Genomic DNA, 14,346 nt, shown 5'->3' with positions numbered 1-14,346 from the left:
TTTTATTCTTGCAAAAGTGCAAGGAAAAATTTTCATTATTAAAGCCTGTTTTTATAGGTGGTCAAATAAAAGGGCTACATTATTTACTCTTTTTCATATTACTCTGTATCATCCAGATGATCTAGAATCTATAAGGACAACAAAAAATATGACTAAACTTGTTCTAAATGAGTTTCACAATTTATAGAAGGTTGATCAACAAATAAATTCAAAGATAGACATTTTCGCACCTTGAATCACTAGACAATTCCAAACATTCTTGATAAAAATCAACAAATAAAAGATTATGAAGAGTGGAGATCAGAATTTAATTTATTAATACTAGTAATTATTTCATTTATTGATTCAGGTGACAAAGTTGATTTGAGAATTTTTTTAATTACTACTATTAATACTAGGATCATTGTAAATTAGAGTGTGACTTTGATAAAATTATTATGGAGACTAAGGCAACGTTGGATAGCAAGTGGCAAGAGAATTTGGCCAACATTCAATAGATTTTTGCATTCAAGTGGCCACATGAAGTCATATATCTAGTGGTAGGAGAATTACTACAAGCCACTTGACTGAACTCTTGCCACGATCAATTTTTTGTGTTTTTTATCAGAATAATAACTTTCAAGAGAAAGTTGGAGGATTAGAGTCAAAATAAATGAAACAAAAATTTGATTTGCATTTCAATCAGTCATCTCCATATGTAGCTACCTTATTTTTAATTTTTCAAAGGATTTAATGGAAAGGTATGATTTGCATTTCAATTTTCATCATTGAGATCACCTTTGCCTCCTCATCAAACCATGGATCTTCCCAAATTTTTAAATTGAAATAAATATTAATGTGAAGATTTGATTTGCATTTCAATAGATCTTTAGGTGAGAGCTTCAGATGCCACATCATCGGACAAAATATTAAATGGGTTGCTACTTCATCAAAAGGGATCTAATCTATTTTGGATCAACATGCAAACACAACATGAGGGTCACCAACAATATTAGCATCCCAACTACCACAGGTAACGAAAGAGGATATCTCTTTGTCTTTTATGCAGATTTTAAAATGCTTTTTTGTCATGTTGTGACTTCAGGGAGACTTTAGCTACCAAAGTAATACTTATACATTGTCTTAAACTTGTTGCTCCCTTGCTCTTTTACAAGTCTAAGTCTTAGATAGCCAAATATATTCTTGTACAAGTCTTCTCATGCCATTTTGAAGAGATTTTTCAAAGTCTAAGTCTTAGATAGCCAAATATATTCTTGTACAAGTCTTCTCTTAGGTGTTATAACAGATAAATTTTTTACTGTTGTGCCATGTATTTTATAACAAAGCTTTTATCAAAGTGAATATGTAATCTTGGAAATTTTATCTCATTTGTCTACATTTTCATTGTACTCGAGGCCTTTGGAATTAATAAACAAGTTTTATTGGTTTCATCTTTGTGTACTTTCATGGTGTGTTTTTTCTTTCTGCATCTTTCCAAACAAAATATTAAAATTGATCTAAGTAAAACATGAGGGTTAAGGTGGGATGTTATGGATATCAAAAGTGGAACTATAAGTAAATCATGTGTTGAGGTTATTGTTACATTATTGATAATACTAGGAACACTGTGATAATATTCATTAGTCATCTATTTATTGTATGCTTTCAAAAGTTGACTCTATAGCCCTAGATAGGCACCCATCAGATGTTTTGGCTTTGAACTAGAATAGAATCACCATTTTAAAAAAAACAAAAAAAATCTTATTTACTTTTAGTGTTTTTTTTTGTAGGTAGGATCATGTGCTCTCAAGACCAACAAATGACTAAATCTAAGGATTGAGCCACAATTGTTGAATAAATAATGCTAAATCTAGGTCTGAAAAATGAGAGCTATCTATTACAATTAATATCTTACTAGTTAAAATCCAGTATGTTTTTAGGTATTGTAAAGGACCACCCTCCTAGGTGTTGCAGATCCTTAAGTGTAGAGGATTTCAGTTTTTATATTAATTTATGTTTGTTGGCCAATACCTTGAAGCCCTTAAGCATAAGAAGTTGGAAAATCTTTAGAAGGATTTGGGTAATCAGTTGGAGCAACCAATGCACCCAAAAAAATCTATAGCTCTTATTAAACTTCAAATAAGCTTACAATGACATAACTCTCATAGAATATTGGTAGCACTTCATTATTTCATCAACCTTTTTAAAAACTTATCTTCTACTAGCTAGCATAACTCTCAAATTTATAAAAGAGAAAGGATGATAATATCATTATGGTATCTAAGAAGGGTCAAATTCATATATTAAAACCATACACTTTAAACCTCTTGGAAATCTTGTAAATTTAGGAAAAAAACAAGAAAAAATTAACGATCACATGACCTTCACATAGGTGTCAAATCAACAACCAATCAATATTGGTCAGTACCAAGAGCTTCATTATTCATTGATGGATCCAATGGCTAACATGAACAACAAGTAAACCTTGAAACCCCACTTAGGTTAACATGCAAAATACATACATGACAAAATGAAAAAACTTGCAAGTCCAAGTGATCCCCACTACCTAGAAGGAATATTCTATCAATATGATTTTTAATCATTATCGATGAGTAGACCCACTTCTATAAATGCAATTATAAATTATCACAGGTAAATAAATATTGAATTTTTTTTATGTAGCATGTCACTAGGAATCCAATTACAACGTCTAAGCATCAAGGAGACACATGAAAATGATTTATGATTCCAATGTCAACATCACTTTATCCTAACATTATTTCATGTGAACGATGGTGATCTACCTTGTCCAATAATGTGTTTTATTTCATGTTGTGTCTTGTCTTATAAAGATTGTATTATCCATATCTTTGTGTACACATGATCCATATTTGATCATGATGAAGTGTGAGATCCTATGTCCCTTTTTGTGCCTCTTTGTGGTTTACTCTTAGATATTTAGATTCTCAATTATTCCTTTATGAGACATGAATCCCCAACTAAAGCCAATGTTGGGTCTCAATATGACAAATTCTAAATATGTTTAAATCCCATTCCCTTTATCTGTTGTTACCTCATTTACCAAACAATGATAACCAGTTAGAGAGATATTCATCTAGGTCCCTCTTGTTAAAATTTTCTTAAGGATATTCACTCTGAATGTTTTATCTATTATGCTTTAGTGAAATTGGTCATTATGCATGTGAAATATCATTACCAGCCAATCTAACCTTTGTTTGAGTGGTTTCTCTAGAGGTCATTTTGAGTTTTCAAGTTTGTCAAAGACTTTGGAAGTCTTATTAACTTCCAAGTTCCCCCTAGCTCCCAAAAAACCACTCTTGTTTTTTTGATAAAATATGAAATCTTAGAGTCATGGGGGAAGGCCACTATTTATGTTATGGTTGTGTGTGTGTCGAAATCCATTTTGGTGTGCAAAATTGTCCAAGTTTTTTTAGAAAATGTTGACCAATTTATCCTCCTTGCCAAGTTGCAAGTCTCTAGGAAAAATTATGACCAACTAAATAAATATTTAGATCCTTTACTTACATGAGGATCAATCTCCCATTATTCCTTCATATCCCCCTTTATTCTATCTCTAGGTTGCAAAACCTTGGGTGAGTATCAAACCCTTAAACATAGTTTTATGGTTCTAGATTTGCCCAAGGTCCCATGACCTATCTCAATTCCCTTTGTTTTATTATTCCCAATCCCTTTTAAATCCCAACTCCTCCCACCTTTTTTGGTCCCTACACCCTAATTCATCCTTTTAACTAAGACACAACTCTTCCATCGTCCTCTCTCACCCATTCTGCATGACTTAGTCTCTCCTAGCTCTTACTATCTCTGCATATCCTCTCTACCTATATCTTCCTCTAGGGTTTTGGGTTATTGAAAAAAATTGAGACCTTGGAACTTAGTTCCAATATATTTTTTTCACCTAATATCCCATAGCATTGTTTTCATGCCCCTTCTCTTTTGTGCTCCCATTCCCTCTTCCATCTTGGTACTTGATCCCCTATCACTGATGTCTCTCTTCCACATGAAATTTTGACTCATTCGCATAATTCTAAATCCATTTTTCCTCCCATCTCCTATTTATTGACACTCCAACCACTCATTTCCTTTTTTAGACCCATGATCCTCCCTTGCACCTTGGTACATATCCACAAGTTTAATATCAACTGTCAAAAACTTATTGGAAGATTTTCATGACAAAAAATACCTTGAAAAATCATTTCACATACTTCTTAAGCTCACCTATCATGCCACTAAATCTTGGTTTAAACTTGCAAACTCCAATTCATCCTTCCTACCCCAAAAAGCAAGTATTTAAACTAATTTGTGTAGTTTCAAGCAAGGATGTGACGAATAAGGTATGGGTGACCATATTATCATTAATGTGGGTCATTGAGGTTCCAAATCCCCCCACAATGGATCTCCAATGTCTTTCTTCAAGTTTTGTGTCATTAAAGGAGCCATGCATGCCACATTTGCATGTTCCTCTTCTTGAATTCTTGCAAGTATACTAGACACTAAAACTAAAAATATGTAAATAATAAGTTTATTGGATTTCAAAAGGGTTAGTCATTCCTTGTTTTCAAGTGATCAAAATACAAATATAAATCCGATGTTCCAAAATCTACTAGTTCATTCACCATCTAGGATCTCCCATTCTAGTTGTTGTATAAAGGTAGTTATTTTAGAGTTGATTTTTGTACTGACTAATTAGACAATTATGGGCATTTTGGAAGATTTCTAAGTTAAGAGATGTTATAGGCCCTCTTTCCTTTAAATTTTTCACTCATGACATGTTTTGGTAAAATTACAAGTTGTTATGTATTATGGTCATTTTCTTGTTTCATATGAATGTTAATAAATTTACAAATGGATTATTAAGTAGAATTAGTTAGTAAATATCATACCTTTGTTTTTATTTCTTGTTTTTTAGTAATTGGTGAATGTGACGGATTAACCCAAACAAGACATCAACTCTAAAAAGGTCGACCCTCCATATGCTTATAATGAACAAAATCCTTAACCATAGCTAAGGAGTAAATGGTATTTATTTATGCACTTCATGAGTTATTGACTACACAAAAAATATTTAAAACAAACATTAAAAGTTTATCATAAAAGAATCATCATTTGTATAATTTTATAAACTCAATATAAGCCATAGTAGTCTAAGGTCATTTTTGGTCTAGAGTGATAAATTATGGGATCAAAACTAAGATTTTGGTGCTACTACAATTTATTTATTTTATTTAGCTTCAGTTGTGGTTAAAAAACTTTTTTAAGGTTACCTCTAGAAATACCCTCCTAGGTCAATTTGAGCCTAGAATAAAGGGAAGTTTACGCACTCCTAGTAATTGGCCCCTTATCTCTCACTCTTTGTTGATGAGCTAACTTATCCATCTAGGATGACATCTCCTTGACCTTGAAGTGGATTGCTCTCACTAGGATTGTGGTAACAATTTAAGGACCCAACAACACTTTTACATCTTCATGCACTATCTTCATAAACTTGCAAATTCTTTGACTTTAACAATTCTTTTCTCCTCATCCTTAATATCTCTCAACTCTAGCACATTCCATAGATAACTACTATATTCAATGCCAAATGGTGTCCACCCCATATTCCAATTTATTGATTATTATAAGTAACTCAACTTGTGTAAAATCATTTCTCCATTTCCTTATTTCTCCCTTACTAAGCATATCAACCAATCACCTATACTTTTTCTCATTGTTTATATTTATCCATTTGTCTATGGGTGATATGATGAACTAAACTTCAACTTGATCTCCATCTTCTTCTATAATGTACTATAAAAGTAGCCATCAAACTTTCTATCTTTGTTTGATACTATAATAATCTTTATCAATCCACACAATCTAACATCTTTCCTAAACAAAATCAACTATATGTATATTACATCATTTATCTTTTTGAATGCTATTAAATAACCCATCTTACAAAATTTCTTAATTATCACAAATGTAAAATTATAACCTCTTTATATACATACTAAATCTTATAGTTAAAAAAACTTAGATTTTTTAAATTAACAATGACTCTACAATCCAACACTGTGAATACCTCTTTTTAGAACTTCACAAATCATACAATTGTAAACACACTTATTTACATCATTATACATCTATGGCCAAAAGAAACAATATTGTGAATACCTCTTTTAGAACTTCACAAATCATACAATTGTAAACACACTTATTTGCATCATTATACCTTGGGTCCTCACAATAATCTTCATGTAATCAAGGATATGTCAATATTTTGAAGGACCACAAAAGACTTCTGAATCCTATGAAAAAGTTCAAGTCTGTCACGACCCACAAACAAAAACATTGAAATCATTAAAGAACTTGGTCCAAGAATCTTTGTATGACGACAGTGGTCCTCACAATAATCTTCATGTAATCAAGGATATACCAATATTTTAAAGAGCCACAAAAGACTTCTGAATCCTACGAAAAAGTTCAAATCTGTCAATGACCCACAGAGAAAAATATCGTTGGAGTCATTAAAGAACTTGGCCCAAGAATCTTTGGGGCGGTATAAGAGGGAGCCTGTGGGCCTCGTTGGCTGAAGCCCAAGCTGCCCCATACTCTCGTGGACCTCCAAACCACCATTCCATGCATGTCACATCCTCTCAGTTGAACTCGGGTGTACCTTACCATGTGGGCGATAGGCCTCACAGGAAGTGGAAGAAAGGGCCATGTACGCTCAAAGTCTTTAGAAAAAATAAACAGGTGCAGACAGGGAAGGACCATCCAGGGAAGTTGAGACCGTGACGTATCAAAAGAAACGTTTGCAACCGTCAATTTTCTAGGAAATCCATGATGTTTACACTCTGTGGGTTTCCAAGAAAAGTTGATCCAAAAATGGGAGAGCTCAACACAGGGAGAGATTGCGTCATTTTCCAAAATTCTGGGTTTGGGACAAAGAGAGAGTCCGTGGTCTGGTTATTCTTGGCCTAAATTTGATGGTCGATCCTGTTTGTGAAGTGAATTGATAAGATTTTCGACAGTTTTATTTGAATTTATTTTTTCATGTGATATAATCTTTTTAGAATTTTGATTGTATTTTTTGGTAAAATATCTAAATATAATCATACAACTATCGAATTTAAGTTGTGGAATGGTAGAGGCCTGGTCATATAGGTTAGAAAAGAAATGCAATTGCTAAAACAACAACATCAAGGTAAGATGTGAATGATATTCCAAGAGTAGGGACATAAAATAATGTGTATAGAGAAACAAGTGTCATTTAGTGGCTACTATTTGCTTTTGTTTTGATTAACATAAGATAGAATGGAGAAAAGTGGGAGAATAGATTGACATAGAGGAAGAGGATTAGCTTTGTAGACAAGTGGTATTGGCACATAAGATTTTGGTGAAACTAAATATTTCAATTTATCATTATAGAAACATGTTTGTAAGTAGCAAAATAAATGATTTGGATTCAAGGATGAGACTACTAGCATTTTATTAATGATCCTATTTGAATGTTTGATGGAATTAAGTAGCAAATCTATTAAAGTTATAAAGAGATGTAGCTTTAAACATGTTATGATAACAATTGCAGTTTGAATCACTTTTGACTTCTTTATATTTCATGTATGGCATCATTTGTTGTAATCTTTAATGTGACACAATAAATGAGAGTTTGAAATAAATTAGGAAGAAAAATATAAATTACGAATAAATAGTATAAAACTTTTATTAATCATGGTAATCAACAAAAAACTTCATAATTTTTATAGAACTAAGTAACATAAAATGTGAGGAAAATAATGCATAGATTAAAAAAAAAAAAAAAAGATTGAATGGTATACTGAATTATTATCTTTTGGCTTGCCTCATGGAATGATTATCTTCTATTAATTGATTATTTAGGGATAATGATTGTAAGGAGATTATAAAGAATCTTAAATGGGGTGATAAGATGGAAAAATATATTGATAACACCCTTGATGGATAGTTGGAGTTGTGGATGAAATTCAAAAATGTCGTGATCTTGATCTTGACAAATGTAATATTAGAAGGGAAGTTGAATTAAAGGAAAATTTTGATTACATAGAAAGAAGATCAATTGATGTGGTGTAGTACAAAGTTATTTTTTTACTCTAATAAATTAGAATACCAAATTCAAAATATTACTCAATATAGTGATAGATGGCTAGTATATATCTTTCAAGGGTCTAGCATTCTTCCAAAAGTGAAATTTTTTTCTTGGAATCTAGTGGGAAAATGAAAATTAATAGGTGATAAGTATAGTAGGAACTCAAGGACCCATGTGATTTCCTTAATGTGTAAATGATGTAGAAGCAATAGATAACTTATTGTTAATTTGCCCTTTTACAAGAAAATGTTGATATTTTATGTTACAGAAGTTAAGTTTGAAAGGTGCACTCTAGAAAAACATTAGGAATCGCATGATTAGCTAGTCACATTTGTACCAAGAATCTTTGTGGGTGTGGATATAGATAGCAAGCCAATATGTGGTCATATGACCATTGTGAAAAGAGGGGAATTAGGGAATTTTGAATGACAAATAGTCAAGGGTGGAAATAATAAGGAATAAAATAGAGGCAATTATATGTAAATTTTTTAATACCAAATTTAAAAGATCAAAATCAAGATCTACAAAAATTGCATAGTGGAGTAATAAAATAATGGAGACAAAGAATCCAATGAAGCTGACCATGGGAATTTAGGCAATGAATGGCCCAAAAATGGATATAAGGAAAAAAGGAAGAAATGTGGATGACCCCTCCAAAGGGGAAATAAAAAATTATTAGAATTTTAATGGGGCCTCAAAAGGAAATCTTAGGGCCTTAGGTGTAGGCAAAATTATTCAAGATGATATGGGAATCCTCATTTGGACAATATCAAGTAGTATTCTATTTGGAACAATTAATGAGGCAAAATTTGAGGCACTCTTCAAAGGATTAAAAATGTGTGAATAAAAGAACATAAAAGCAATCAATGTTGAAGGTGACTCTATGTTATGCATCAATGGGATCAAAAGTAGAATTTTTATAAGTTGAAAGTGAATACAATATAGATAGAAGCAACTACCCCTATTCTAGATAGTTTTTTTTTTTTTTCCAAAGGCATGTATATTAGGAAGAAAAAAAGGCTATAGACTTCTTGGCTAATACAATAGAAAATAATGAGTTAAATATGTAAAAGAAAATAAGTGTTGAAATACATTTCAAGGATTTTAGATGTAAATAAAATAAAGGATGGTAGTATAGATGTTGAAGCATAATAGAATAGGTTATTTTTGTTGTTCCACATGCATCCTCCCCAAAAAAAACCCATGTCCCCCATAGGGGGTTGTTTCTGAGACTTGGGTACTTGGGGTGAATGTCCCCCACAACACCACCACTTCTGCCACATCCACACCTCTGTTGGGGATGCCACTCGGTAGCTTTCTATATGTCATATGTCATTTTATACTAATTGCATCCTTAACTTTGTTAAAACTAGTTGGCATTTCATGGGGCACTCACAGAGATGTTATATTGCATATTTTGCCTTGAAGATTTCAATTCACCTCTATTTTTTATATCAACACGCCCCCCACACACACCACATAGTCTTCGTCCCCTCACTATCCCCAACTTTAGGCCCTTAGTCCCCTTGTCCTCGAAACTCATCCCCATTTCTCCTCGTGTCCCCCTATCCCCCAATCAAGAAACTTCGTGAAACATTGAAAATTTAACAAGTGATCTATAAAATAGATTTTTGAGGTCAAGTAGTAAAAGTGATGGAGATATTATAGAAGAATAAAGTAGGTGAAGATGAGAAATCTATGACTAGATATTTGTCCTTGAGATGATTGTAGTGCAAGTGTGAAGATGATATATTGCACTCACTCCAACATATATTCCTAATAAATGTGTGAACAATCAAGAGAGTGATGAATAAGCTTGAAGGAGAGCACATAAGCTTGATAGGAAAGCACATAAATGATGAATAAATAATGGATGACCTACTAACCAATATAATCAACATGATAGATAGGAAAACGTAGAGAAAATTGGTCATTGTCACCTTCTTTAAAGATTAGTGGCATAGTGAAGTGATGGAGGATGTCTCCAACTATGATAGGAGGAGATCAGATATGGGCATTGGTGGTGTTTTCAATGGAAAGGATCTCAAGGAGATAAGGACATTAGTAGAATTTTCAACAAAGAGGACCTCAAGGAGAATGCAACATTGGGAACTTGTCTTATATGATATAGAAAAATCTTGGTGCACTATAAATTTGAGAAGTTTACAAAATTTATAGAAAATAGTCCTATTCTATTTTCATCAAAAATGAAAGTGATTGCAAGAACTAAAAGAGGGTCTCTACATCATTTTGCATAGCAACAATTGAGAGCATGAAGATTCAAAATTCTCCCCTTTGAGAGCATGTAAAACCCATTTTTATTCATATAATATAATCGATGCTACCCTCATGTGGTAGCAACTTGAGTATATATATAATTAGACTTTAATATGTATTATTCATTTATTAATTAATTATATGGCATGTCTTGTAAAGTAATTAAGTTATACATATATAAAAGTTAAACTTTTAAATTAGTTTATTATATTTTTTTTCATATAGAGAATAGTATTCAAAAGATGTAGATTGAAATAGTTTACACAGCAATAGTTGTTCAATCTTGTCATATTACTATTATGTTGTATCATTAGTAGATGGACAAATCGGTTCCACACAACCATACTAAGTAGATAAAATAATAATAATAATAATAATAATACTCATACTATATTTAGACATGCAAATTAAAGAAATTGTAATCTTGCTAAATAATTAATCATACCGAGTTATCCTGATAAATATTACAAATCAAACTTTATAAAATAAATAATTTTAAATAAAAAATATTTTAAAATATAAAATAATTAAATAATTTATTTTTTAATAAAATACTAACTACATCGATTACCAATTATTATATTTACCTATTATGCATACAATAACATAAACATTTGTTTCTTATAAAATTTTGATAATTGTAAATTAATTTTTAAATAAAGTTATTCTAAAATTATAAAATAATTAAACTAAATATCAATTACATTAATTACCAATTACTATGTTTAGCTATTACACATCAAATAAAAGAATCATTTGTTTTAAATGAAAAAACAATTTGACATACATATATATCTTTATAAATTTAAGGTTGCAATCTGTATATTTTGTAGTTAATGCTATAATGAAATGTCACCTCAAATCTTATAGACATACAGTTTAACAAATGTAAATCTAGTACATACAATCTTTTAAGATTTTTACAATGTTAATCTAATTATTTTAGAATATATAGTGAAAAATGTCAAACTTAGAATCATTTCTATTTTAATTTTTTTATTGAAATGTCAATCTATCATTTCTATTTTGATTTTTTTTAATTGAAACAATGAAATTATAATAATGAAACTACTAAAAAAGTAGATGTAGAAAAGACTAAACAATGTACAAAATAGTCATTTTTATTTTACAAAAATCCCATCCACAAGATTTTACAAAGATCTCATTTCACATAACAAAGACTAAACGTCAATTTCTATTTTACAAATATCTCATCCACGCTATTTTAATAGAGATCTCATTTCAAATGACTGTAAAACTGTGACAGAAAGAAAATACTTTTTTTTATGAAAGGTACATTTCAAAATTACTGACTCCTAACAAACATATGTTTAGTCAAGGAAAATTCGAAACAGAGAGCTAAACAAAGTTACCCAATATTCACCATTAAACCGACTAGATTAACAGGAGGAGAGTAGGACAAACAAAGTAAGGGGGCCTACCTACCATTATGTACTGAAGTAGTAATGGTTCCTATGCTACTGTCAGACAAGGTGGTCTGAGAAAACACAGCTCCAACCGGTGGCAAAACAACATAGATCGCCATTGGCCTGGTGGAAGGCAGCTGCGGAAGCTCTTCATTAGGGTTCATGAGCACTTGAATGGCTTGTCTCATTGAAGGACGCAACTGTGGATCAGGATGCGAGCACGCTAAACCCAAGATCAAAACCTTTCGTATCTCCTCTGCATCATAATCAGACTCATCCAATTTGGGATCCACACACTCCAAAACACTATCCTTGCTATGCAGTCCCCAAACCCAGTCCACCAAATTCCCTTCAGCCAATGGAGACTTGCGCTCCACCACCCGCCTACCCGTGGCCACCTCCAACAGCACGATCCCGAAACTGAAAACATCGGACTCTGCGGTGGCCTTGCCCGTGTAGCTGCACTCGGGCGCCATGTACCCGGGCGTACCCGCCAGTCGGGTCGTCACATCAGGAGTAGCATCGTCGTGCTCGATGAACCTTGCCAGACCAAAGTCCCCCAGGCGGGCATTGAATTCGCCGTCGAGCATCACATTGCTGGGCTTCACGTCCCGGTGAACGACCCTCTGCTCCCATTCTTCATGCAGGTACAGTAGAGCCGAGGCCAGGCCGCACAATATCCTGTGACGCCGTGGCCAATTCAATGGCGTTTCCCCAGTTCTGTCGAAGAGAAATCTGTTCAGGCTTCCGTTGGGCATGTAATCGTAGACAAGGAGAAGCTCATCGCGCTCATGACACCACCCGTGAAGCTGCACCAGGTTCCGGTGGCGTAGGCGGCCAATGGTGCTGATTTCTGAGATGAACTCCTTTGCCCCCTGTTTTGACCCGGCCGAAATTTTCTTCACCGCTACCAACGCCGGCTGTTCGTTGCGTCCGGCGTTAAGGTTTCCTCTGTACACGCTCCCGAACCCACCGGTTCCCAAAAGCTCCGATTCGCTGAAGTTGTTTGTGGCGGCGACAAGTTGCCTGTAGGGGTACCGCCGAGGCGCGTGTTGAATCACTGCCAGTTCCCCGCTGAAGTAGCCAAGATTTGAATCAGCCTCCCTTTTCTTTTTCATTCTCCTCACCACGAACCACGAGACCAATAATCCCACCACAACTAATCCGCCTGTAATGGATCCTGCCAAGACGCCTACATTGACCCCACCGCCCGATCCTCCGGTTCGCGTCACCACTGGGTGAAATTTCAGAGAAGATTTGGGTAAACTCACGGAACAGAAATTCCAGTCGAGAATTCTGTGTATCTCGTAGGAATTCCCTGTTGTCGCAGAAAATCCCACGTATGCCGATCTTGGAACAGTGTTCTCGAGCTCCACCGTGTAATTCAAAATGCTCGTGTAGGCCGAAGTATTGTTTGGATAGCGCGCATAGATTTGCAGGGATTTAGCCCACCCGTCGTAGTGAACCCGCACTTGTATAGCTCGCCCCGCCTTGAGGTCGATGCCGTGCTTTCCCATATTTTCTGTAACGTTGGATGTGATGCCCTGGATGTCGATGCCCACATGATTGCCGTCCGGGTCGAAGCGGTTCTGGTACGTGTCGAATTCGATGGCAAGTTGCTCAGTCGTGTTTCCGTTTGTGGAGTCGTCGAAGAGGCCGATCATGCTCCCGTCGCTCCCTGCTAAAAACCTTTTGGTATTCGGGACGATGATGAAGGCAAGACCGTCACCATTAAAAACTACGGGTTTCACGAAGATGGTGAAGACGGTGGTGAAACTCGCCGGCCACATCGTTACCGGCTGGCGGTACAGAACCCTTCCGATCATGCTCGGAAACACCACATTTGAGGCCGTTTCGTTTGAAAGAGAAACGTTTAAAGTGGCGTATGGATCGGGTGTGATGTCGATATAAGCATGCCCAGCCGGAATGGAAGCATTCCCCATGTATATCAGCTGCTGGCTGTTGTTCTGGCTGAAGTATGTAAACGAAAAATTAGTGCCATTGCCATTCGCCTGCTGTGCGTACGAACCACAAACTAAAAATGGAAGCAGGCTTATGAAAACACAAACCCATCTTTGTAACATGATCATCCTCTGAACATCTAACTCCCCTCCTTTACAGTCCGTGCGAAGACAGTGGCACCCTGGATATTTTGAAGCACGAATATGAGACCACACAGTATATCGGCAATGGCTATGCAGCGGACAAAACGGCCCGCCTCATGCCATGCCTTCCCTTCATCCCATACCATCCCATATCGGTCCTGCTGCACGGACGTACAGCCTCAGCTGGAACGCTTTCCAAGGTACCTTGCTCTGGAGTGAATCAGACCGGATATTTAATTTATATTAATATATTTCTTTATTTGTTCTTTTTTTCAACTAAAATAATTTATATTAATATATTTCTTTATAATTTTTGTTTATTATGTTTTTAATTATAATAATAAAATAATAAATTAATAATTAAATATATATTTAATTTATAAATAAATAGTTATATGTTTGCATTTTTTAA

The 14,346-nt window shown here is 34.3% G+C and overlaps 1 protein-coding gene across 1 annotated transcript; it reads right to left on the bottom strand.

Annotated features, from left to right (window-relative positions):
• Window positions 1-11,542: 11,542 nt before the first annotated feature.
• LOC131073013 (L-type lectin-domain containing receptor kinase IX.1) lies at window positions 11,543-14,109 on the bottom strand. The gene has a single exon (XM_059207477.1). It carries the CDS (start codon window positions 13,917-13,919, stop codon window positions 11,841-11,843), a length of 2,079 nt encoding a protein of 692 aa, XP_059063460.1. The 5' UTR covers window positions 13,920-14,109; the 3' UTR covers window positions 11,543-11,840.
• Between the last annotated feature and the right edge of the window lie 237 nt (window positions 14,110-14,346).

Source organism: Cryptomeria japonica, chromosome 6 (assembly GCF_030272615.1).
Source record: "Cryptomeria japonica chromosome 6, Sugi_1.0, whole genome shotgun sequence".
Lineage (NCBI taxonomy): Eukaryota > Viridiplantae > Streptophyta > Pinopsida > Cupressales > Cupressaceae > Cryptomeria > Cryptomeria japonica.
The sequence above is the reverse complement of the archived record's forward strand: the minus strand, read 5'-3'. Positions and strand labels throughout refer to the sequence as shown.

What these genes read in the sequence shown, in the direction of transcription:
- LOC131073013 (XM_059207477.1), bottom strand. Translation starts at nt 13,919, where the DNA reads ATGATCATGTTACAAAGATGGGTTTGTGTTTTCATAAGCCTGCTTCCA.